The sequence below is a fragment of the Aspergillus aculeatus genome, assembly GCF_001890905.1.
Source record: "Aspergillus aculeatus ATCC 16872 unplaced genomic scaffold ASPACscaffold_16, whole genome shotgun sequence".
NCBI classification, from domain to species: domain Eukaryota; kingdom Fungi; phylum Ascomycota; class Eurotiomycetes; order Eurotiales; family Aspergillaceae; genus Aspergillus; species Aspergillus aculeatus.
The window spans coordinates 934,098-957,820 of record NW_017962991.1 but is presented as its reverse complement, the minus strand read 5'-3'; the positions used below and the strand labels follow the sequence as shown (position 1 = coordinate 957,820).

Below are 23,723 nucleotides of genomic sequence, written 5' to 3'. Positions count from 1 at the left end.
ATAATAATATTATTGGTTTTGTAGATTAGATAATTACTTTTTTAAAATTCTTACAACTTTTCAAATCTTTAATTCTAACGGCTGAGTCTAGGCTCTTTGTAATTTCCTTTTCTTCTATTTATTTTAATATTTTTTTATATTTTTTCTAATTAACCTTTTTCAGACCTGAACATAGGGATTTTGTATATAGAGTGGTTTATTAAATATAATAACTAATCAGATAGCCAATATAGTCCTACTTAAGTCCTAATTTAATACAAATCAAGATACATTCAGCCAACCCCTGTGGATTAGGAAACGCTGCCTAGACTTGATAGTCTTTTACTGTAATGAATCCAATAGCCAGATCTGGTCCATAAGACCTTAACTAGTGTTAAGAGTACTGGTGGTAGTTAAACAACAGTGAGGAAGCGGCTCCGGCTTAAAAAAAACCATATGAAGGCCCTCCTCGATTAGATCATGTCTGATGTATTTTGCTCGGGCGGTAATGAATCAATCTGACATATTCAGGCAAACAAAGCAGTGCACAAGTTACCCACTAGTGTATCAGTCAGTGACATCTGCTCACAGGATAGAAGGGTATTGCATACGGCTAGGGTTGCATCCTTTGCTTCTTGACTTTTTGTTTTCTTTATTCCTTTCACCAATAGGTCCTTCGTGTTCATCGGAACTATCATTGAGCTCATAGCTTGATCGTTTCTTCACTTTAGTACGATCATTCGTGGGATATCCCTTAACAAGGCCGTCGAATTCATTCAAATTCAAGTTTTGATCCAGCAGATCATCAGGCAATGCACCACGATCAAGTTTATTCTTGTTTCCCGTTGTTGAGCTCCCATCAATAATAGCTTCGATAGAGCGAGCGCCATGCTTGTATTTCTTCACCTTGAGCAGCCCACTGAGTACGTCATGCTCCACACCGGCAAACCCTTTCTGTCTTGACTTTGAATGGATAATAATAGCACGTCGAATCATATATACGGGCTCGTCTCCAGGCAATTTGTCATATCCGGGGATATCAAGGTGTCCCTGCAACCTACTAACAAAGTCTGGCTTTTTGACAGCTCTGTCAGCCTTCGACGCTCTAGCAGCTTCAATGTTCTGCAAAGCCGTGTTGAAACTGTGCGTTGCTGCATGAGATTGATCGGAGCCCCGTCGATCTTGATTGTGCTGTGTTGCGAGTTCTTGCTCTGCCTCTGCTATATGCTGCTGCGCTGACGCTAACCTTCGCTTTGCCTTTGCCATTTGTTGCTCTGCATCCTCAGAATTCTGATGTGCTTTTTGTGCGTCTGCCATTTCTTGGAGCGCTTCTGTCAGCGCTTGTGTTACTTTTTGCTGTGTCATTTGTTGCTGTGCCATTCGTTGATGAGTTATTTCCGAGATATCTGTTGCTGATCCAGCAGAGGGGATGATCTGGATGTTGTCCTTTTTAAAGGCCTCATACGTGTGCGCAGTACCCCCGATAAAGATGAAAATGGCCTTGCCAATTGGCCGGTTATCGCCATGGTCAAAGAAAGTTCCGTCTTGCATAGGAGCCAGAAAATATTTGAGCCATCCTAGTTCTCCACCCAAGGTCGTATCGAACTCATCAAAATAGACAATAGGAACCTGATCTGATACAATTTTGTCGCGAACTTTCTGGAAGGCCACCACGAGGTTGGAGTAGTCCAGGAATTGCGAAAGATTGTAATACATCTCGGGATATTTCTGGGACACTCCGTTGAACGTTATGCCAGACACCCCATTAGTCTCCTCAACGGATTCTTCATCAGCAGCTCCATCAGACTCGTCAACAATGTCTTCGTCGGTCTCTTCTTCAGTCTCTCCCTCGGAGTCTCCACTGGGGTCTTCAACGGAGTTTTTTCTAGTAACCTTTCGAATAATTTGTTTGATCCCATACGATTTTCCAGACCCAGGTGCGCCAAAGACTCCAATAGAAAGCGGTTTCTTCGAGTCGTCCTGAAGATATTCTTCAATTTTGTTTGAAATCGTATGAAAATTTTCAATTGTCGACCTGTCGGCTGCGACAATCTCGCCGAATTTGACAATAGGGACAGATTTCAAAGTCTTCTTAATTCCGCTGTTGACGATTCGTGTAGCGAGATTGAAAATATTGTTTTCCAAAGTCTGGTTAGCAGTGTTTCCTTGTTCCTCACTCTGTTGCAAAATTGACCACTTTTGTTTGTTCGACGGAATTGTGGCACGTCCCAGGTATGGCCCACTTTTCATTTTCGGCTTCAGCTTCGGGTATTGGAGCGACAACTTTGCAAAGTTTTTAAGATCAGGAAACTTCTTTCTCCCAAGAGAATGGATACTGCATAGCCCCCTCTTGATCGCCGGCATTAATTTGTACTTCAGTCTTTTGTTACGTTGAGTTCTTTGCTTCCTCTGAGCCACCATGCTGAATATGAATCCACTTAGAAACGCTGCTTTGACTGCTGAGCGAGGTATAGAGCGCGGTCCAATAACATCACCTTCCCCATTTTCTGAGTCGAAGTAGATTTCGTTTTGTGGTTTCGGGCCTTCCTTGAGAACAACTACACCCGCCTGGCTGAAGCGAATAATCCATTGAATTTTTGTCTTAGTATCGCCCAAGAGTTTGGCAGACTTAAACAGCTCTACCGTATGTGTAGCTGTTTTTTCCCACGATAAATTTCGGCTAATTGGAATCCCATCATCACGTAGGTCATCCGCATCGAGAATGATGACCAAATGTTTCAAGTGTAATTGCCGATTTTGCTGAGAGTAGAGTATATTCTATCTGTATTCTGCACCATGTGCTTGAAACTTCGTGTTTGGTAGACGACAAAAGATGAGATGCAATTATCCAGACATGATCGACTAACTTCCGTGGATAATATTTCCCCTTCGGGGTCATCTATCACCAGGAAAGGAGTTAATATTCTATTCCCAGGTGAGATTTTCTCAGGCTTCTCTTTATGGGAAACGTTGATATTAATAGATGATTGAGGAAGGATCGTATGGTAGGATTGTCGGGACAGAACATTGTATTCATTATTCGCAGGCGATAGATCGGCGAAAGAGAGTATAGTTCCTACTTCTTCGCCATCGGAGCTTTGAGGTTGTTCAAGATCGCGGAACTTTGTTTTTATTTTCAGTTTCCTGCTTTGTTGACTCAGAAATTTGCACAGAAGCATCGGACCACTCTCAATGCCTTGAAGAAAGCTTGTCTCTTTAGTTTTTAACCTAAAGAGGTCAATCCGATCTCGGCCCAATACCGTGATATCCGCTTGTTCCGAGGCCATGATAGGCACCAAATAATTGTATTTGTATCCAAGTTTAGGGTTGGTTGAGAAGTAAGATAACAGTTAGGCCAACATCTATGTTCCTCCCAGACATACAGACTGACCTTTATATTGCAAGGTCAAATCTTTTCCTTGGTAGGCTCAGAACTTGCTTTTCTGTCCCTCCCTCTATTTCGGCCCCGAATCCCACCAATCGAACTCACATAGCCGGGTGCAGCCATGAGTCGTAAGATATGCCTGATGATCACATTAAGAACCTTGGTACATGTAGAACTTTCACTGTGCCTTGTGGCAGCCTCTTTATCAAGTAACGTATCGCCCCTAATGTAAAGAAAAAAAAGGACCCAATGAAATTCACCAAAGGTTTGGCAGTCTTGATAAGATGAAATACAAGAGCTCCATTTTCATTCTTCAGATTGTATGAATAGTACAGAAACTGAAAATATGATTCAGAATAGTTCGAACTTTTTGGAAACCAAAAGAGATCCTATGGAAGACCTTTGCTTGATTGATTCCTCACGTTTGGTTATTGACCAGCCATATAATCTAGCAGTTATGTCGCACTCGTACGCCTTTCACTCAACCAATAGACACTTCAAACAATGTATTAGGCCCTAGGGATAGGAATCATGGTGTCTGAATGATCGTTCGGTTCATGGTGGGTCAGGTTGAACATCTGCGAGCGGCATCTGCGTCCAAAAACACGAAATTGAACAAAGCGCGCATCGGAAAAGCTCATCAGACATTTGGGCCGTGTGGGTCTGGATCTTGACAAACCAAGAATTTTACTAATTCTAATCGACATCTTATTTAGGCTTCTAGCTAAGCGGGCTATGAAAACCTTAAAACAACAATGATAGTAATTTCTGGTCCGCTTCAATCTCTCGATGTTTTGTTTGAAGTTGGTCGAATTGACCTTTGAGTCGAGGGTAACACATGGAAATTCGATAAAATTACGAACTCATTCCAAATTCCGCAATTGAATGGTCTTTCCAGTGAAATAAGCTCCGCCGCAGTATAGAACCAAGCTGAGGTTCTAGACAAGCTCGCCTTTTGACAGGTCTGCCATATCAAAAAACCACGCAACTGCGGTGTATGTTGTATTTGTAATGAGGGCTGTTCTAGGTCACTGCGTACGCGTTTTTGTTCGCTGCACCCGGACTGGTTAGATAATACGACAACATCAAGCAATCACAACAAAGTGTTGGAGCCGCCTATCTTTGTCAGTGGTAAAGGCCTCGCTGGACCGCAGATTCCATAGATTTAGCGCAACACCAGTCACCGGCCCCGGCATCTTGGCCACAAGATGCGTACACTAATTGTGCGATCCTTCGGCATATCAGAAACTTTAGAAATGTCCGATTTCTGAGAGTTCCAGACCTTGCGCTCCAGCGACAGGTCGCCCGAGATGAAAAAACTTTTGTATTGTTGTCTCGATCATCGGGAAGAGTGACAAGCACGCTTTCTCGCGGAGGTGATCCTAGACATCTTCAATATTATTCAATGGCTAGCATATGCTATCGCTACTCCTAGATGCTATCCCTCATCTTAACATCAAATCCCAGTATTCCACCTTGAGTTTGCGGATATATTGTGTATTATACTCATAAGATCACTTCTTACACCGCAGAATAACGCGACTTTAGCTTACATCTTAACTTTATCAATTATCAAAAGACTTTCGTAGCAATATTTCGAAATTATGCCTCGCTTTTCCTCTTTTTCATTTCAGGGCCACGGCGTGCAATAGCGCGTCACCAGTGACCTTCTTGGGCCTGTGTTCTCTTGACCATTAGCTAGAGCTTTAAATGCGTGTATCTGCGCATTCTCTTCGGATGATTGCTTCGTGGGCTGCTTCTTGACCCTCTTTCTATCGTGACGCTCTAAAATTTATTACCACGCATATCTGCGCTGGCTTCTACGCTCGCGTCGCTTCGCTCCTCTGCGCTCTCAGTATATTACGGTTGCACAAAGCTCTCACATCGTTCTTGCCGTAATTGTGGCTGCTAGGTACATCTATCTACAACTATCCAACCACCGCGATGCCCCGCTTATCGATTTACCTATTTACCTATTTACCCGCCTCTTAGAACGCGGCCTATCATGGCTAACAACGCCAGATCCTCACTAAGTAAACATTTTCACGCTATGACTCGATTCCTAAAGAGTAAGAAAGACATCCTACACTTGCATGCTCAGTCAATCGACACGCAACAATTAGTATGCTTAGGAAATACTCAAATTCAATATCACAGGTTTTATTAGTGACCTCACGCACACAAGAGGAAAGGGAAACTATGATTTGGTCGTAACGGGTCATCTGTCGCTGCGGTCATAGACCATAGCATTAGATAGGGCCCATCCGACTTCCTAGTTGGTATCCGTATTGTAGTGGTTTCTATATACAGAGGAAAGCTAGGAGGCACAAAATCGAGACTTGACTGCCTGAGTAATGACGAGATAGCTACAGAGGCAGTTGCGATGGCAGATAGCTGGGTAAAGGAAATGAATCCTTTGCCATTCAGATCACGGGTTAACGTCTCGTCCTGGGGTGAAATACCTTTGAATCCATCGGACAACTAATAGAAGCCGGATCCAAAAGTCGAAGTCGGTGCATAGGAGAAGGCTTTTCGTTACTCTAATGATTAGAATATTGCTGATTTGACTAGCTCGTACAGGATGACTGCAACAATGATATCACTTTACTTCCATGGCACCGCGAGTTTGGTTAACCTGCATGTAGAATGAAAGGAGCTATTAACAATCTTCTCGTACTGCTTTGCAATATGCGAAAGCCATTTAGAAGCAAACCAACCACTTGCCGGTATGTGTTAGTCCAGGATCTTCGATTTCGACTAACTGGACCTACACTGAGATGGGACCAGAACATCGTTTTCCAATCCAGACTCGGTAGGGGAGCGCCTTGCAGCGGTATTCAGAAACCTGAAATACCAGATAGAGATAAATGCCCGAAGATCGCGATACTGCTATCACCCAGTTTGTTGATCTGGAGCCAACATGAGGGTTGGGCAGGCGGGCCTCACTCTCTGCTGACCGAGCTCGTATAATACGGTGATCTAACCCGCAATTGATAGCTATTGTCTGCAAACGGCCGCCTTTTCAACAAGCATTAAAGTCCAGATCCAAGAAGTAGCAGAAATTGTCGCAACTTTATATTATAGGTCTAGAACATTTTTACCCATGGCTCTTCTACAAGGCCATGGCCAGCCTATGATCAACTTCATATAAATCTCGGGTCATTGTCCGGCCTTTGGGGAGTTCTTATTCTACAACAATATCGGAAATCCGTCAAACTCCAGCAGGTCATTTACACGTACCCATCATGAATGCAACCAACGGGCTTTATATTGAGCAGCATCCTTGTGACACCTACCTTGTCGGTTTCTGCCAAAGGCGCGAGGGTGGGTGGAACAAGAGCAAGCTTCGACTGGACTCTTGCCTTGGCGATAATGGCGGTAAGTCTCAGCTCTGCGATTCAAGGGAAGAATCTTTCGCACTGAACGCAAGACAGGCCGCTTCGAGTGGGGAGGAACTGAGTTTACCGAGCAGGCATCGAACATCAAATTCAATCCCGAAGAAGGTGCTGGCCGTAATCCTATTCTGCGAGCTGATCTTCGCGACTCGGCTGGCAACTACCTCCGTAACAGGGATGTGAACCTGGCGGAGAGGATCAACAACTATGATGGGGATCTCCAGTTTCATTGGTAAGTGCAGTGTGACTTAAGCAATCTCATGCCCCGGGCGCGTTAACATATTCGTTAGAAAAACTCCCTCAACGAATTAGTAGTCCGGTACTGTCGTTCATAAATCGGGAATTCCATGCCTTGTTGTTTTCTTTTTTCTGCTTGTAATCGTTCTTTAGGCTCAATCAAACATGTTCCGTGGGCTAGTCTATAAGCTCAAAATCTCTACGAGTTCAATATCACTTGTACGTAGTCACAAATTTTATTCAAAGAATTTTCCCCCGTCCCACAAATATACTTCTACAAGCGGCCAAAGCCGAAGTTACTCCACCCATGACCTCCATGGACCGCTATAATATAGCACTCTGCTGAAAGAAGTTTGCCCCCCACTCATCGTAATTTCTTTGGGACACAGAGACGAGCCCCCGCTCCGTGGCTGGCCGTTCGTATGAGTGAGTCGACAGGAATATCCTGCCCACCTAGAGGGACGTGAGTTATCGCACACGAGGAGGTTGAATCAGACAACCTAAATATGACGTGCCAGCAACAGGTGTCTAGATATATTGCATTTGTGTCTCCCTTTGGATCTCATAATAAATCTGTCGTCTTTGCTCATTCATAGAACCACGTCTTCCGAGGTCCTCCTCACACAAGTGCGTTTCTTATCATGCCAGAGTCGTCGAAATCCTCAAGAAATGGCACCTCGCCCCATAGTTACGAAATCTTTCGTGCCGCCACCGGCGCGTTATACAAAAGGTTGAGGGCCCAAGAGACTCACAAAACCACGCACAATCGTCTTTTTTCCATCGTCTTCAACTTCCTCGCCATACTTCAACTGGTTGTTGGAGCAACTATCACAGCACTAGGGCCATTGTCCGCTGATCACATGGTTGCAATCACCATCCTAGGGGCAATTAATACTATTGTTGCTGGTGTCCTTGCCCTTATGAAGGGACGCGGGCTACCGCAGCGGCTACGAAAGGATTTAACCGAGATCAGAAAAGTTAAGACCTATATCGAAGAGGTGGAGATAAGTCTAAGATACGATGCGGACGAGCAGGTAAATCGAAACGTGATGAGTCTAATCAAAGACTGTTTCAACCGGTACAGGATAATGCAGGAAGTGATCGACATAAACCAACCAGACTCTTATGTCAATGCGCCGCAGCTGGAAAGAGGCAATCAGTCAGGAAGTGTTCGTGTAGTTGATGAGGAAATGGGTATCTTAGCCAGATAATTTATATGATCGTATAGGCTTCTGTATTTTGAATTGTCGGAAGGTTAGCTCCTCAAGGAAGTAACGGGCAAAAGACAGGATACAATACTACTTATTCCTTGAAAGTTCAGCTAGCGATAAGCTATTCTATCGATGATCGACGTCGAACCAGGGAACAAATATATCCGAATCATGAGCCAGAAAAGGGTGGGGGGCCTGAAGTTCTCGAGATCAAGATCTTCTCTGTACCATGTATCTCACATTGCATGGAACTGTCGTACAACACCAAAGAAACGTTTCCTTCATCACCGTTTGCAGACGGAGTCTACTAGCTCCTTGGTAGAGTTTGATACCTATCATGACAAAAGTCAGCACAGTCAGGGTTACATTAATAGAACGACGAGAATACGAGAACTGAAACCAATAACCAGCAAATGTCTATCTTGACTGAACCACAGATCTACATGTTCCTCCTACTGCCCATTCCGTGTTATGACCGACGGTCTTCATTCGTGAGTCGATGTCTACCACTAGCTTTAGAGATCTGGCCTTTGAACAAGCTTTCCTTTAGGAAATCTTTGCGGGCGTCATAAATCTCTTGCTGCCAATGGGTGTAATATTTAGCTTTGCACGGTTCAGGGCAGACTTATAATGCTGTGATTGGACCCAGAACTAGTATTCGTTGAGCGCGGCCGATCTATAGTGGGATCCTCTTAAATAAAAGATTCAGTGCCATATGTTCAAGGCACCCATTCCCGGCACCTACCCCTTCGAATCTCGGTTGTTTATGGAAATGAAAATGTGACAGCAAGTGTGCGTATTATAATGTGTGTAGCTATATGGAAATACGTGGCTGCCTCCGAAAAATAAGAAAGTCCAAGGTTATATTCTTAGAGATATATTTAATACTTTTAATAAAATTTATAAAGAATGATAAACAGTTTATTGGCCGGGGTTGGCTTATTTCTACTTATAGAAATACTAAGCCCGGGTAATAATAACCAGATTGATTATTTATTGATTACTGGACGGTTCTCTTTTATCTTTATATTATCTTTCTTTATATTTTCTACCTCTTTTACTTAGTTAAACAATTAAACGAATGGACGTTTCCGCTCAGTGACCATCTTCCTTCCCCTTGTGTAGCGGTTTTCAGTACTCTGTGGCGACAAATCAGATGCAAATCACGTCGGCACTACGTCATCGATCCGTCTTCTTCATTCCCCGCAAGTTCGAGACAGTACTACAAGTAAGCCTGCCATCCGCGCCTGATGGGTCTACCAGACCAGTGTCAGCATCAAAAGAGAAGCACAATGAGCAGCAGCAACAAATTGCCCGTCACGCCAATACCGCAACCCCGGTGGACGACCACCTCCCGCCAGCCCCGCCCGCGTCTCACTTGGCGCCTGATTCTCTGCAGCGCTTCCTGTCTCTACATGCTCTACGCCCTCTATTGCATCATTTATGGCTTACCAGTCCTTGCCTCTCCACTGCCGTCCTATACCGGCCCCCATGGCGTCGGTGCGATCGATCTAGAAGTGCCTTTACCGGGCGGGCCTCGACGCGTGGCTGAGGCGGTTCACAAGGCCACCGGACAACCGGTCTTTGACGTCGAGACGCTTCTGGCCACGGTCTACTACCCGACCGACCGGCAATTCCGGTCGCGCAAGCCCCGGTACCCCTGGATTCCGCGGCCCATCAGCCTCACTGCCCAGGGCTACGCCCGCCTGGCCGGGGTCGACAACCTCCTCATCCGATCCATTTTCACCGGGGTCCTGTGGGCGGTAGGAGGCGCCGTGGCCATCCCCGCCGAGGTCGACGCTCCGCTTCTTCCCCGTCATTATAGTAATAATACCACCGATGCTTTCCCCGTCACCGTCTTCTCCCACGGCGATGTCAGCTCGCGCACCGATTACACCCAGTTCCTCGCTGAACTTGCCAGTCGTGGCCACGTCATCATCGCCATGGAACACCGCGACGGGAGCGGGCCCGGATCCCTGGTCAAGTCGTCCGCCAGCTCCCCGGGTCGTCCGGTCCCGCCGCTCCGTCTCTCCGATATACAGTCCCCACCAGGGTTACCGACCGATTTCGACCGGGACGACTTCAAACGCGCCCAGCTGGCCTTCCGCGACGCCGAATTTCATGCCGCCGTCGACCTCCTACACGCCATCAACAACGGCACCCCGATCCTCAATACCCGGGACCCCGTCTTCACCCTCCCCTCTTGGACCGGCCGCCTCAACATGACCCATCTCACCCTGGCTGGTCACTCCTTTGGCGCCACTGGCGCCCTGCAAGCCCTCACCACCACGCGCTCCACCTCCCCCGCGGCAGGAGTGATCCTCGATCCGGGCAAGTCCAGCGGTCCCCTCAACCCCAATGTCACCGTGCCCATCCTGGTCGTGCACTCCAACTCGTGGTCCCGCACCGTCAGTCCCTTCTACAACCGCCCGCACTTTGACACCGTCCGCGACCTCGTCCGCGCGGTCCCCGCCCCGTCCTGGTTCCTCACGAGCATCGGGACGGCACATCCCAGCATCACCGATGCGCCGCTCCTCGAGCCGTGGCTTTTCAGTTGGACCACTGGCGCCACCCTGAACGTGCAGGAAGCTCTGCGGGAATATGTTCGAGTAACGGATGACTTCTTCCATTTTGTGCGCGAGGGTGAAGAACGCGGTATATTGGGCGAGAAAGCAACCCACCATCAGTACGATGAGTGGGTGAGTCCGGAGCGGCAAAGGGAGTTCCCGCCGGGTTTGGCGAGACTTTGGCAGGTCCATGTTACGCCCGTCAATCAGACGCGGCCTATGGAGTGTCCTGTAGAGCTTTAATGTGGCTGGATATATGCCAGGCTTGGCGAGGGTTTAAGCTGCAAACCATGTGACCATGGCCACGCACAATCAGGTTTACCATCACTAGTTAGCGCGCTTGTTACAAACATTAGACTAGAAGACAAGCAAGAAAATATCACAGAGTAAGTCACGCAGACCTAATGTAAAGATTAAATGATTCATCTACGCCGGATGGAGGTAGCGAGGGTTGATGTCCCCTCCGATGGCCGCTTTAAAAGGCCAGGTTGAAGATTCAGGCAGCGCCTTATGAGCCATCGCACCATCCTTTTCACCCATGATCTGCGACAACATCGGTCGTAGGTGCCTAAAGGGCGCTGGCTTGTGCGCCCTTGTCTTGCATCGTACGGATTTCATTTCCTGCTTTAATGAGCTCTTCAGCTTGCGCAAAGTATCCCCGACCTCGACAGCGGGAAGTAACCCGAGTGAATACCCTGAACGGGTGGATTCGATTCGTTCAGCAATGCATTGGAGCTCAACTCCATATCAATCACAAAAGCTACAAATTCTTGTTTCATCCCAGCAAAGCCACGGGTCCTCGAGACTAAATCCCCCGAGCATAACTCTCCAAATACTCCGACAGCGCGCTATCTACCACCATCCGTGTCAGCCACTTGCACAAGGAACACTAGATCATGACCTACATTTGTTGACATCGTGCCTGATATTCAGCTCCATATACTCCGGTCGGTGCTGCCAATCAAAATGTTAGGACATAATCCTGTCGTGAGTGCTTCTCAACATGATCAAAGCTGGGCACTTGGAAGAAATATCATCGTACAGCAACATTCGCGCCCCGGACCAGCCAGTCCTGGACAATGCGCGCGTCAGCGAGGGTCTTCTCCCACGCCCCCGCCAGGATCACCAAGGCCGTCTCGAACCGCGTCAACGAGTCATGGCCGAAGTCCTCCAGCTCGGCGCGCGTGCGGCGGAGGTTCTCCAGTTCCGTCTGCAGTTTCCCCTTCTCCTGCGTCTTGAGGTGGATCCGGTAGTTCGTTTCTTGTTACGGAAATTGCGGTTAGTGCTTGCGTCCACCGGGGGTTTACGTTGGGGAAAGGGCCAGCCCGTACTGGATATGCCAGCCGCGAGACCGGCGATAGCGGCGAAAGAAGCGAGGGCGGTAATCACGCCACCGAGCTGGATATTCAAGATGGAACATCAGCGATCGAGCATCTTTGGGATGGCTTACTACGTACCATGATCCACGGCGCGAGGGCGGGGAACATCTTCACAAAGGTCCCGGTGGCGGGAATTGACGCGCTGAAGACGACCTCGAAGGCGCGAAGGGAGCTCTCGAGCCGATACAGCTTTTTGTGCAGAGCGTCGAGCTCTGCTCGACAAGGCAGATTTGCTCGGTGATCTCACCTTCTTTGTCCTTGGCCCAGGTGGAGAAGGAGGCGACAAACGTGGCGAAGTCGTCGGTCACGGAGCGAAAGCCATCGGCGATCTTCTGGGCATTACTTTGGAACGATGTAGTTCGCTAGGATGAGCCAGTCGTGGCGATTAAAACCAGGATTGCGTTCTGCGTACCTCTATGTACATCTTAAGAGTAGTTCTACGCTTCTGGAAGGCGATGCTCTCGTTTGCGCAAATCTTGATGATACTTTCGTCGAACCCTTGACCCAGCCTTGTTAGACTGAGCCCTAAGACGACTCAGAACGGGACTCACGCCTAGACTGTACGCTGACCGTGGCCGCAAAGTCGAGGTCCCGGTGAGCACATCTCGGTACGCATGGTGGAGTTTGATGATCTCGGGCTCGAATCTAGAGTGATGGATCCGATCGATTTGCGCAATGCGTATATGCAAGCCGGCAAAGGTGTTCTCAATGTCGCGGGTCGCCTGGGTGGCCTCGTCGCCGGCGCTTGCGAATCGAGTTTTGCCCTCCGGGGAGGACAGACATTGGCCGCATCCCACCGCGAAATCCGTCTTTTGCTGGTCGGTCTCCAGGGGCCAGTGGTCGTCGGCGCCGTTGATCAGGATCTCGATCTCGGCGTCCGATAGCTTGTCCATGGCGACGATGACTCTGTCGGGCGTGGCATCGTCGCCGACAAGGTCCTCCAGTTTTGCGGCGACTTCCTCGTAGGAAGGAGGGGGGTCTCTCGCTGTGTATGTTGGAGATGCGACATCCATCATGATAATTGTGTTTCAACTGCTAGCCCAATGGGAAAGCGAACATAGTCTTAACATGTACAGTACAGCGGGAACTGAAGGTCGACTTTGCGCCCATATGTATAAGAGATATAGCCTGTAGCACCACGGAGAACGTCGGGGTTGCGCAGCTGAAAGGCCGGTGGTGTATGCAGAGCTTATGCAGCGAGCGTAAGCGTCCTGCACCCTGAGGTCATCGTTCCCAACACGCTGATCGAACCCCGCTTTTCTCGCTGAATGGCAAAGAAAGGCTCCTCGCACAGAGTCAAATACCGGTTTACTTGTACTACACCACTCTAAATCCGCCCCTCTCACATGTTCGCGCCGGGGAATCCACTCCAGATAAATTGCTTCAAGTTGCAACACCTGTCCACCAATATCAACCAAAGCCTTGTGACCCTGTCCATCTGAGTAACAATTATTGTTCGTACGTACAGTATACTGTCTCATATGTCGTCATCAGAGCTTGCGTATCCGGAAGCTTTTAGATATAAACATCCATGTTCCCAAAGACAAGCAGAATCCTCCCCACCGGGGTTTAGCAACCACACTCACGATTGACGCCCATGATGTCCACCACGGTCCCCCCAGCCTACGAGCCGCACAGCTCCCCGCCCTCCTACGACTTCCTCGTCGACAAAGTCTGCCAGCTGGTCGGGCCGGACCCAACCCGGCAGAAGTCCATCGATGCCGCCGCCACGCTCTCCGATAGTGAGAATAAGATCCTCAAGGACGGCGGTGATTTCAGCGACCCAATAAAGAACGAACACGACAACAAAGTCTTCACCACGGGCGCAGCGAAAGGTCTGGCGTCACCCGAGTGTGCGGAGCACCTGCAGCCGGTCAGTTTTCCACCAAAGAGAGTATGGAGTCTCAATCAAAATTGAGACGACTAACTACCGAGTCGCAAATCCGCACCAAAGAGCGGCAGAAAGCCTCGCTCGAGAACCAGATCGAGCAGATCCGGCTGGCGCGGCAGGAGCTCATGGACGCGGGCGATGACAAACTCGAGGCCTTCCGCGTGAACCTCAATGTACTGCAGTCGGTCTGGACCAGTGTCGCGGCAGATACGCGGATTATCTCCAGGTATCTGGATGACGCGCTGGACAATACAGTGAGTGTCCAAGATGTCTGACTGGGAAAGGCATATTGACCATGTCGCTCCTAGGATATTCCGGAGTGGATGCAGTGGGAACTGGAGAATGCGAACTCGATTTGTAAGTGCCTGTCTTGCCGCGAAGACTGGTAAAGGTTGACCTAAAGATGTATCTAGACAAGCAGATGGCGGAGTACTTGACGAACTATGCGAATGAAACTCCGAGCTAGGGGAACCAAGCTCTTATGTATCATGCATTTGCTCAACACCATCGCACTGTTACTCGCGCACAGATAAATCAGAATGACGGTATATTTGTCGTACTTGGTGTACTCGGTGCATCCTACCCTCCAGACTGCTCGGCGAAAAAAGCCTATGTTTAGGGCTGTTGCGCGCTAGCCCGTAGGTGTGCGCCTGAGGCTATATCCCACACTTCTGCCCCCAAGCATTGTAGCTGTCCCCATATCGTCATCGCTATCGACGGTTTACTTTCCAGAAGGATCGGGGTGTGTGTTGCGACCGATTCCTTGTTCCGTAGCCGCGTTCTCAACATGTCAGGCTTGTTATCCTTGGGGCACAGGTTCGAAGAACACATGATTATGCATTAATCTATATCAAAAGGTGTAGTAGTTTTATAAGACTTATGTTGCACTAGTATAGAAAATATATTCGTCTTCTACTGGAGAAAGTTAGATTTGTAATATAACTTCCAATCTGACCTGAACGAGCAAAATTCTCACTCGTCACAACAGTGTCTCCTCGGAATTCGCTTCAAGCCTCATGCCGTCAGCCCAAGAAGAAGGGAGCATTTACCTTCTTCGTGTGGCCAAGGCCCTGAATGTCAACAGTCATCGCACTGGACCTTGCCCGAGATCTCCAGTCTCTCATCCGTCACCAACATTTCCAACATTCAGATCCTCATTTATATCCTCGTCCCTATCCTCATCCTCATCAGCGTCCTCTATTGTCACCGTTCGACGTCGCGAACTCTTTTCTTGGCGTCCGAGCTCATCCGCGCCCGAGCCCGCAGTGCCAAAGCTCTCACCACTACTGCTATCCTCGTCATCGTCGCTTAACAACCGGGTGGGAGGAATGGAACCGATGGAGACCGCAGGAACAGCACGTGAGAAGACCGGGTTATCACTGCTGCTGTTGCTGCTGCTAATCGACAGCGAGCGCTGGCCGGTAAAGGTCGGGCCATATTTGAGTGCAGACTTGGTGGAATTCGGCGATAAGGTGAGGGTGATTGGTCTTTCCCGAGGCCCAAAGTCGAGCCCGTACATCCGATCAATGCCTTTCCTCAACCGATCTTGGATATATTGAGGAAGGAAGGCGGCATCGCCCGCTGCCGCTTGTTGGAGGGTGCGCGAGTGCACCGCGCGATCCTGGTGATTCTCAGCGGCCAGGAGAGCCCGCTCAACGGTGGCAATAGACCACGCAGTCAGGCCAGGGAAGGAGAACGACATCCGGGTGGATGGCGTGAGCTGCAAGTCCGCGAGTAGTGACTGACGCAGGAGCGACGTGTTGGTGAAGAGGAACTTTGCCAGGCAAGTTTTATGGTAACTGAAGCGATCGCCCTGCGTTGTGATCTGTAAATCTGCGAGGTGTGCCAGCTGCTGCATGGCGCCGAGCGGGGAACAATGATGAAGCAATTCCGCTCGACAAAGGGCCTCAGTCGCGTAGTCGCCGAATCTATGCATTCTAGAGACGGCGTCATAGAGTTCGATGTGCGAAGAAGTGGTAATGCTCGCCTCGGGGGTCCAACCTGGATTCTCAGTCTTAATTGGTAGGTATATCGGCACTGCCCCACTCCAGATGGTGAGCCCCGGAAACTTTGAGAGATGATTCTCTAACCCAAAACTCATCTTGCCTTGCACCCGGCGCTTTCTTCCAAACTCGGCCTTGACAGTCACCCAGCGGTAATAAGACCTAGTTTGCTCAAGCTCTGCGTGGTTGTCCCGGAGCATGGCGACCAGGGGTTCGGCGTGCTGAAGGCTTCGGTGAGCGACGGACAGGTCATGCTCACTGGGGGTCGAAATTGCATACAAGAGGAACTGTTGACTAACAGTGACAAGTATGTCTAAGAGGGCGAGAGCGGTGGGCTCGTCATACTGCTGGCTGTTCCAGTCATCTAGCAGGCGACTGAAAGAATTGTGGGCGAAAATGCTGAGGTCAAACATCCACTTCCAAGTTTCCGTCGCGCCATCTGCTTCAATGGAAGCTATCATGAGGTCGCGAACATCCCAAACCCTGCCTTCTGCCAGCAGAATCTGGTACAAGTCGGTGCCATTCGACCAGAAGTCAAAATGATGTTCCGGAATCAAATTTGAATCCCTCTCGACTTGCGAAAGAATCTTGAGCGCATACCGAAACACCTGCACCTAAACGAGCTCATTACTACCGGGGCGCCATAACCTTTGGGTGAGATCATTGCGGGGGTACCTCTGCAGAGTCCAGGGGAAGATGCTCGCGTCGGCGATGTCGCCGCAGCTTGCGCATCGGAGTCTCCAGTGCTCGTACGCTCGCGTACGCTTCTCTCATACATCCCTGGGACTGTATAGCCGCGAACGCTTGGATTAGTGCCAAATTAGCTTGGTAAAGAAAGGCGGACGGCTTTTCTGTCACGTTGGCGGCCTGGAGAGAAAGTTCCTGCCTATGTCGAGGAAACTTGCAGTGGCGAACGCGCTCATACAGACCTTGTTCAACCAGCATGTCGGCATATTCGAGCGCAACTGGCAGTAAGCTCTCAAACTCCGCAAGAGACTTTTGAAAGAATTCCTCGGCCAATTCAAACCTTCCCAGGCGTTTCAGTCTCGCGAACTCTTCTAGCAGACTAGGCACGTCATCGACCACGTCCAGTTCGTAGTGAATCGTGATATCTTGGGCGGAGTATGGCGTCCAAATTGCCTGAGGGTGTCGGAGGACGAACTCGTCGTTGTTCCCATTGAGGGCATCCGTCTCTCTTTTAGTTGAAGCCAACTCTGATGCGTCTTGTTTGAGGCGTATCAGCTCGCGATCGTGGGTGGCGTTGAGGCCATTGTCGCCAGAGTGACCTGGGAGGACCAGCGCATAGCCTTCCGTGTCCTGAGAGCCCTGGGCGGGGAAATTGAAGGTGCGACCTGGTGCGGATTCCCGAGAATTAGGGAATAATCTGGACCGATGGCCAGCCATTCCGAGTCACTACAAAGCTTGATCTACGATGAGAGATGAAGGCTACCAGTGAGTGCAGAAAGCACTGTATCTGGGAAGGTGATGAGAAACCAGAGACTCAAGCGAGCGCTTAAGAAACGCCGGAATCACACGTCCCATTGGGCATAACGCATTGCTGGATTAACATTTATGCCGCAAATGTAACCCCGCATGCATGAGTCAATAAGCGAACATGGATAGCCGAGCTAAGCTAGCCTGCTGACGCGTGGCTGTGGCAGTGCTTAGTGACCCCTCTCCTCTCCTTGCTTCTCTACTGTTTGTTTCCCTAACCTACTGTCCACCTCTCTTCCTTGTTGTGTCCTTAAAACTTATACATAGCACAGCGACTGGCATTGGTGTAGGTACTCGTGTACTGTGGTCCTACCCCCTTTGCGTAACATCTCCCAATGTCCCAGCCCCTCCATACCCCGCAATCACCAGCAGTCACATACTCTCGGCGGTACGGTCGCTCTTATCAAGGCTTGGACACAGTGGATGCCAATCTCTGCTATCGGAAGGTTGGCAAAGTGAACGCTGATTGCCGTCTCCGTGTCTCCAAATCGCAATGGGGGCAGCTAGGAGAGCAGAACACTTCCGCCGGGGTGGTTTATATGGATCTCACTTTCGATCAATCGCCCCTGTGTGTTCTCCGAAGCGCCAGTGTGACAATATCGCTCGAGGAGATCACTAGCAGTCGCCGTGCGCCGACCGATGACCGCCGATTCTCTCGGCGGCGCCGTCAGTCGGAGATCCATCTCCCAGACCCCCTGAATCTCCGGATGACGGACTATTACGGCCCCAAGAGCTTAAGTGGAGAGCCTTCCCGGGTGACGGTCAAGAAAGCACTGAATCTTACCCCGGAAGTGAACGTGCTGGGCAGCGGTGGCGGGGGGTTGGGCATGAACAAAGAGAAGCAGACCAGCTACGAGAGTCGGTGGTCGTTCACCGGCCTTCTGTTACCCACCCCGCCGCGCTCGGCATATCGCACGTTGAAGTGGGAGTTTCACGAGAGTGATCCCGATCACCAAGCATTGCGCAGAAAGATATTCCACACCGCGTTTGCCTTCCACCATGACAATCAGTCCTTCCACATGAAGGTCGAGATTCAGGGCAAACTTCACCGCCACCGAGATCGTCTGAAGAATCGCGTCCGCCAGATGAGGTTTCCCGATCCTTTCAAGCAAGGCCAGGGAGTCAGTGAGATTCTCGTCCATCCCAGTAGCAGGAAACAGTTACGCCCTTGCCGGCTGGATGCTCTTGCTCAAGGTCTGCCATACGCGATGGAGCAAGAAAACGCGTTGCAAACATCGGTCCAGCTTCCGAGTGCCCTGCCGGTGTCTTTTCAGGATATGAGTGCAGGGCACGGCCTTGGTAAGGCCACTCGACCAGAGCCCCAAATTTTGTCCTCGGCCTCCACTTCGATCCCCAAGGGCGATGAGTCCGGGACGCCGCCTCCTGGGACCAATTCAGTCAACAGGAGTAGTAAGGCCACCGCTCACAGTCGATCGATTGTGGTTGAATCCTCGCAGGCTTCATCAGGATCAGTGTCAGAGTACAGCAACGTCCCAAGTACTGCGAAAGAGACCGTAGACATTCTCTCGCAATTTCCACTCTTCCTGGTCATCGTGCGTATGTTTGGGAGTCTTCTGATTTTCATTGTGGGGAAGCATCAAAGCGAGCAGAAACAGGTCCAGGATGCCAGGGATCACGACTTAACTCGGGGCAGGAGCAGGCTGTTGCTGCTCCCTTCGAGTGAGCAAGACACCGGGGATGATGCCGATCAGACCCACCATGTTGTCCGTACGGACTAAGCTCAAGTAGGTAATATGTACTAGGGACTCGACCTTTAAAGCCGATTGGTCTATTGATTGGTCTATTAGCATGAATGCATGCAAGTCTCGTCACACTTATGCGTGTGACTCAGTTCAGGTTGCTGTGTGTTGTTTCCGTCCCCTCCCTCCCTAGGAGCGCGTATAAGCCCCTCGTGGGCCTGATTAGAAGTCCTTTATTACCACGCAGACTTCACATTGTCATCGTCATGGAGATCAGGCCACGTCTGTTGGTGAGTAGGGAGGCAATTGACAGCGATTCCGAATCCGAGGCAAGGCATCACCATCGACGGCCGCGCGCCAGCCTTGATGATGTTGAGCAGACGCCAGTCAAGACAGCGCAGAAGGGGAACCAGCCTAGCAGCAGGAGATCGGTGACGATTATCCAAAACGATGCGCCCACCCGTTCCACCCCAGAACGTCCACGTCACCGCAGTCGTGGACGAAAACGAACATCCTCTCATGGTAAAACCTCAACAAAAGAGCAAATCAAGCGGCTGGTCGATCTCGACTATCTCAAGGCCATTGACCACGCCGGTGACATCGACGATAGGATCGCCAGGTTCCTCCGATTTGAAAAGGCACAGAAAGAAGAAAACAAGCAGAAGGAACAGGAGGAACAGGAACTAGAAAAGAAGCTCCAAGACCTTTCACGGGAGGCTGCTGAGAAAGAAGCGTTGGAGCGTAAGGCACGGGAGGAAAAGTTGGATTCCCTCGAACGCAGGCTTGAAGACCAAAAACGCCGCGAGGAATTAAGAAATGAGATACGCAATGAGGAGGCACGAAATCTGCTAGCAGAACAAGAACGCACGGCTCGCGAGGCGGCAGTCAAAGCCGCTGCAGTGGAAGAATACAAGCAAGCTGAAGTGCGCCGACGCCTTGAGGAAAAAAGACTTCGATCCCAGATATGGCAACAGTGTCGCGCTCAGATCGAGGCAGAGCTTGGCTATTCTCTCCCTCATGTCAAGTCCATTCTCGATGACTTAATCGTGCTCCGGCGGCCAGGTGGAATTGAAAGAGCGGTTCCTCGACGACGGCGATCGTCGTCGTTGACAAGTGATGCAGATGATGAGGACTCAAGCTAATGCCAGTCTCCTTTGTCCTATCAGTTTAACTATGCTTGCATGAGGCTGGGCGTCTCCTGCTGGGATATATTTGTTCCCGTTGCTAATTTAGTAGAAACTGTTGGCTGCCCTAAGGCTTAGATAGCCAGGCTGCTTACCATGCCCCATGTTGTTAGTCTCGCTCAAATGACCTCACGTAGCCTGAATCGGGAATTAATCAATCATCCACGTCCCCCGCAGACCTCGCTCGTCCTGTCTGTTGCTGCAGCTCAGACTTTGCGAGAGACAAAGAAGATATAAAATTACCATCAGTGCCAGTAGCTGAGTCGCCTGCCACCTATTCTTATTTCCCCCTTCCTTGTCGAGCGTCTGTGCTTATCACGCTTATGGCAAAGCAGCTCACCGGTACACAAAGTGAGCGCCGGTCTTTGTGCCAAGGATTATCCAAGGGACCTTGTCCTCTCCACCTGTTCACACATCGGCTGCCCAGAAGCACAATGGATCGTGACAAAGCATTGACTGTCAGGTCTGACAAGCTGCCTGTTTCGGTTCCTTCAGGTCATAACCGCCCGCCCCATCGCCATTTCCCGCGCGTAAGACATGTAAGAAGTACGTCTCCACTCATGAGAGATGAAATTGCCGAGTTTCCTGCTCAGTCTCTATGTTTCATGTCATCGTACCGCCTAGCCCATGCCATCATGGATTCATTACAGGACCTGATCAAGGAAGTCGAAGTCTTGCAGATGGTGTCCAGAAAGACCAACACAGCCGGTATACGACAGATTACTGGGACAGCGAGAATATCCGGGATCGAATTAGGCGATGCGTGACGGCAGGGTGTCCAGCCTCCCGGCGCTGTGGAGACTGCTCGAATCTGGCTTGCTATTATGATGTTGGCACTCGGCGTCCCTTCGCTGGTTGAGAACCAGGGACAGGAGTACCAGTTCAGCGCCGAACACCACGAACGCGCACGTACTGAGGGGCAGAGGAACCTGTCGTGTGTGACAGTCGAAATCTCTCGTCGGCCACAAAACCAGTCTCCACAGCTGCCTCTGGTCCGGGTCTTCTGCGTGGACGAAAGGGAAGATGTGAAGAGGACTTATTTTACAGAACTGAGGCCCAGGAGTTCGCGGATGAGCACCTGTCGGGAGCAGCCAGGCAGGAAAACCTCGCATTTATTCTGGTCGAAGGTCATCTAATGTCCATGGTTGCGTGGAAGATGAAGCGCAGAACGAGAAGATGATCTGTCCCTTTGAGGAACAGAGGCAGATGGATTACTTCTGCATCTGGCATGACCATCTGGTTGTTGAACAGATTTGGAAGAAGCTGCGTCGAGTGCCCATGGCACTCCCGGTGCAAAGCAACCTCGCACTGCTGCAGATGGCTATGATCTTGATTATCCTTGCCGACTGTAGACTGTTGAGAGTATCGAGCAGGTAAATTCACACTATCTAATCTCAAATAACAATCAATACTTGGAGGTGAAGATGGGCAGCGGTGTTAAATAGTCGAAGCCTAGGGCTTGAATATATCTGTTTACCCTTTTACGGAGCATTTTACTTGGTCACTGCAAATCTTATATATATGAAAGTCTAAATCGGAAATACATTCAAGGATGTGGTAGATAGTATTGCCCTCGACCAGCAACCCCCGAATCAGCCCGTCCGTCGTCCTCGCCGAATCCGCGCTCCCGTCAACGGGGGTCACTGAATGACTCAGTGACTCCATAATGTGAGGCTATAAATCTCTACTTCCAATCCTCTCACAACATCCGGTGCTGTGGTCTAGTGGTATGACGTCACGTTGTGGCCGTGCCAGCCCCGGTTCGATTCCGGGCAGCGCCACTCTTTTTGGCAGAGAGGGCCCTCTCTCATCCTTTTTGGGTTCATACCTGGTTGAGGTAAACCCGACTCAAAACGTATGGGATGGGCAGGAGCATGTTTGACTGAAGAAGCATTTCGAGGCACTACCGAAGTATACCTGCGGCCGACGGTCTCTTTCGCCTCGTACTGATAGCTGGTTATGTTATGTGGAGGCTCCTAACATGCGCTGCGGATCTCGCGGAGCATTAATGTCGATCCCATCAGTACGTTCTTGCATTGCATTGATTTGGGCTATCTTGGGATAAGAATGGTATACAAGTCCATGAAGAGCACAATCAAGTAAGAAACACTGTTCATCTCCATAATACAGTGAAGCAGCCTAGAAGAGACCGACCCAACCTCAGGCGTCCGTCGCACAGGCCACCCAGACCGTCGTAGTGGAATAGATGGTCGAAACAACCTCATCTGCCACTTCAGTCGCAATCACTGTCTTTATAGGCTGTACACCAGCAGTCATGGCTTGAGCAGCTGTGATCGGGCAGACGGTGGTGGAGACCAAGATAGTCTCGGTGGTGAGGTAAGTGGTTCCGATCACTGCTAGCACAGTGGGCTGCACTCGCCGAGCAGCCCGTCACCGTGGCAGTCCGGGTGCTGAAGATGCTCGAGGTAGTCTCCGTGGGAACCGGACTCGCGGTAGCCTCGGCTGCCGTGACCGGGCAAATGGTCGTTGAGACGAGGATTGTCTCAGTAGTGGTGTATGTGGTCCGGTCGGTAGCGGCGCAACGCGAGGCGTTCGAGGGGCATCCGGTCAGGGTAGCGGTGCGGGTGGAGAAGATGCTGGAGGTAGTCTCGGTGGTCACCGGCGCCACCGTTGCAGTAGCCGACACAGCGGTGACGGGGCAAACGGTCGTCGAGACAAGGATAGTCTCAGTGGTAACGACTGTAGTCTGAGCTGCAGCCGCACAGGTGGAAAGCCTGGATGGGCAGCCGGTGATCGTCGCAGTGCGAGTACTGAAGACGCTGGAGGTTGACTCGCTGGCTCCGGCCGTCTCTGTGGCCGTCACGGGACAGATCGTTGTAGATTCCACAATGGTCTCGGTTGTGAGATAGGTGGTGCGAGCGGAGGCAGGGCAGCTCGTCACCGTGGAAGGACAGGCAGTCACCGTCGAGGTGCGCGTCGTCAAAACCGTGGAGGTAGTGAGGTCTACAGAGAAGAGGCTGGTGAGAGAAGTCACCGTCGGTATGCTAGACCCAGAAGTTATCGTGACTGCCGACGCAGCTGTAGTACGAATACCGGCACCGGAGATGAGAGACGAAGGCGGCAGAGACAAGGAATCGACAAGGTGGCTAGATGCTGCCGTTGATTCACCTGCAGAAGGGATGACGGCATGTGAGCTGGAGAACGCTTGCGCAACTGGCACTGAAGCACTCGCGGACGACCGAGACAGAGGATTGACTGGCTGGCTTGATGTTGCTGTGAGTGCACTCGAAGACGGGATGCTAGCCTGGAAGCTGGAGATGCCTTGCGCAACAGGCAC

General features: G+C 50.3%; 8 protein-coding genes and 1 non-coding gene across 9 annotated transcripts; 7 read left to right on the top strand and 2 right to left on the bottom strand.

Moving 5' to 3' along the window:
* Window positions 1–564: 564 nt before the first annotated feature.
* On the bottom strand, window positions 565–3,266 carry ASPACDRAFT_63586 (uncharacterized protein; the record flags this gene model as incomplete). The annotated part of the gene is made up of 2 exons (XM_020203904.1): window positions 565–2,739; window positions 2,847–3,266. 2 exons carry the CDS (start codon window positions 3,264–3,266, stop codon window positions 565–567), a joined length of 2,595 nt encoding a protein of 864 aa, XP_020053035.1.
* Window positions 3,267–6,609: 3,343 nt separating this feature from the next.
* On the top strand, window positions 6,610–6,995 carry ASPACDRAFT_46868 (CVNH domain-containing protein; the record flags this gene model as incomplete). The annotated part of the gene is made up of 2 exons (XM_020201858.1): window positions 6,610–6,742; window positions 6,799–6,995. 2 exons carry the CDS (start codon window positions 6,610–6,612, stop codon window positions 6,993–6,995), a joined length of 330 nt encoding a protein of 109 aa, XP_020053034.1.
* A 642-nt stretch (window positions 6,996–7,637) lies between these two features.
* On the top strand, window positions 7,638–8,207 carry ASPACDRAFT_54536 (uncharacterized protein; the record flags this gene model as incomplete). Its single annotated transcript, XM_020202892.1, has 1 exon — window positions 7,638–8,207. The coding sequence occupies one exon, from the start codon at window positions 7,638–7,640 to the stop codon at window positions 8,205–8,207; it is 570 nt and encodes a 189-aa protein (XP_020053033.1).
* A 1,228-nt stretch (window positions 8,208–9,435) lies between these two features.
* On the top strand, window positions 9,436–11,171 carry ASPACDRAFT_125445 (uncharacterized protein). Its single transcript, XM_020196823.1, has one exon. It carries the CDS (start codon window positions 9,500–9,502, stop codon window positions 11,015–11,017), a length of 1,518 nt encoding a protein of 505 aa, XP_020053032.1. The 5' UTR covers window positions 9,436–9,499; the 3' UTR covers window positions 11,018–11,171.
* Window positions 11,172–11,579: 408 nt separating this feature from the next.
* ASPACDRAFT_46866 (uncharacterized protein) lies at window positions 11,580–13,166 on the bottom strand (the record flags this gene model as incomplete). Its single annotated transcript, XM_020201857.1, has 8 exons — window positions 11,580–11,626; window positions 11,680–11,728; window positions 11,817–12,034; window positions 12,106–12,172; window positions 12,232–12,365; window positions 12,401–12,485; window positions 12,566–12,662; window positions 12,724–13,166. The coding sequence occupies 8 exons, from the start codon at window positions 13,164–13,166 to the stop codon at window positions 11,580–11,582; spliced, it is 1,140 nt and encodes a 379-aa protein (XP_020053031.1).
* Window positions 13,167–13,753: 587 nt separating this feature from the next.
* Window positions 13,754–14,510, top strand: ASPACDRAFT_46865 (uncharacterized protein; the record flags this gene model as incomplete). Its single annotated transcript, XM_020201856.1, has 4 exons — window positions 13,754–14,026; window positions 14,089–14,298; window positions 14,353–14,401; window positions 14,458–14,510. The coding sequence occupies 4 exons, from the start codon at window positions 13,754–13,756 to the stop codon at window positions 14,508–14,510; spliced, it is 585 nt and encodes a 194-aa protein (XP_020053030.1).
* Window positions 14,511–17,915: 3,405 nt separating this feature from the next.
* Window positions 17,916–18,818, top strand: ASPACDRAFT_16194 (uncharacterized protein; the record flags this gene model as incomplete). Its single annotated transcript, XM_020197161.1, has 1 exon — window positions 17,916–18,818. A coding segment is annotated over one exon (903 nt), but the record flags the coding sequence as incomplete, so codon positions are not given.
* Window positions 18,819–19,398: 580 nt separating this feature from the next.
* Window positions 19,399–20,600, top strand: ASPACDRAFT_125444 (uncharacterized protein). The gene has a single exon (XM_020196822.1). It carries the CDS (start codon window positions 19,508–19,510, stop codon window positions 20,381–20,383), a length of 876 nt encoding a protein of 291 aa, XP_020053028.1. The 5' UTR covers window positions 19,399–19,507; the 3' UTR covers window positions 20,384–20,600.
* Window positions 20,601–22,135: 1,535 nt separating this feature from the next.
* On the top strand, window positions 22,136–22,206 carry ASPACDRAFT_t273. Its single transcript has one exon. It is a non-coding gene; the product is annotated as a tRNA-His (tRNA).
* Window positions 22,207–23,723: the final 1,517 nt, after the last annotated feature.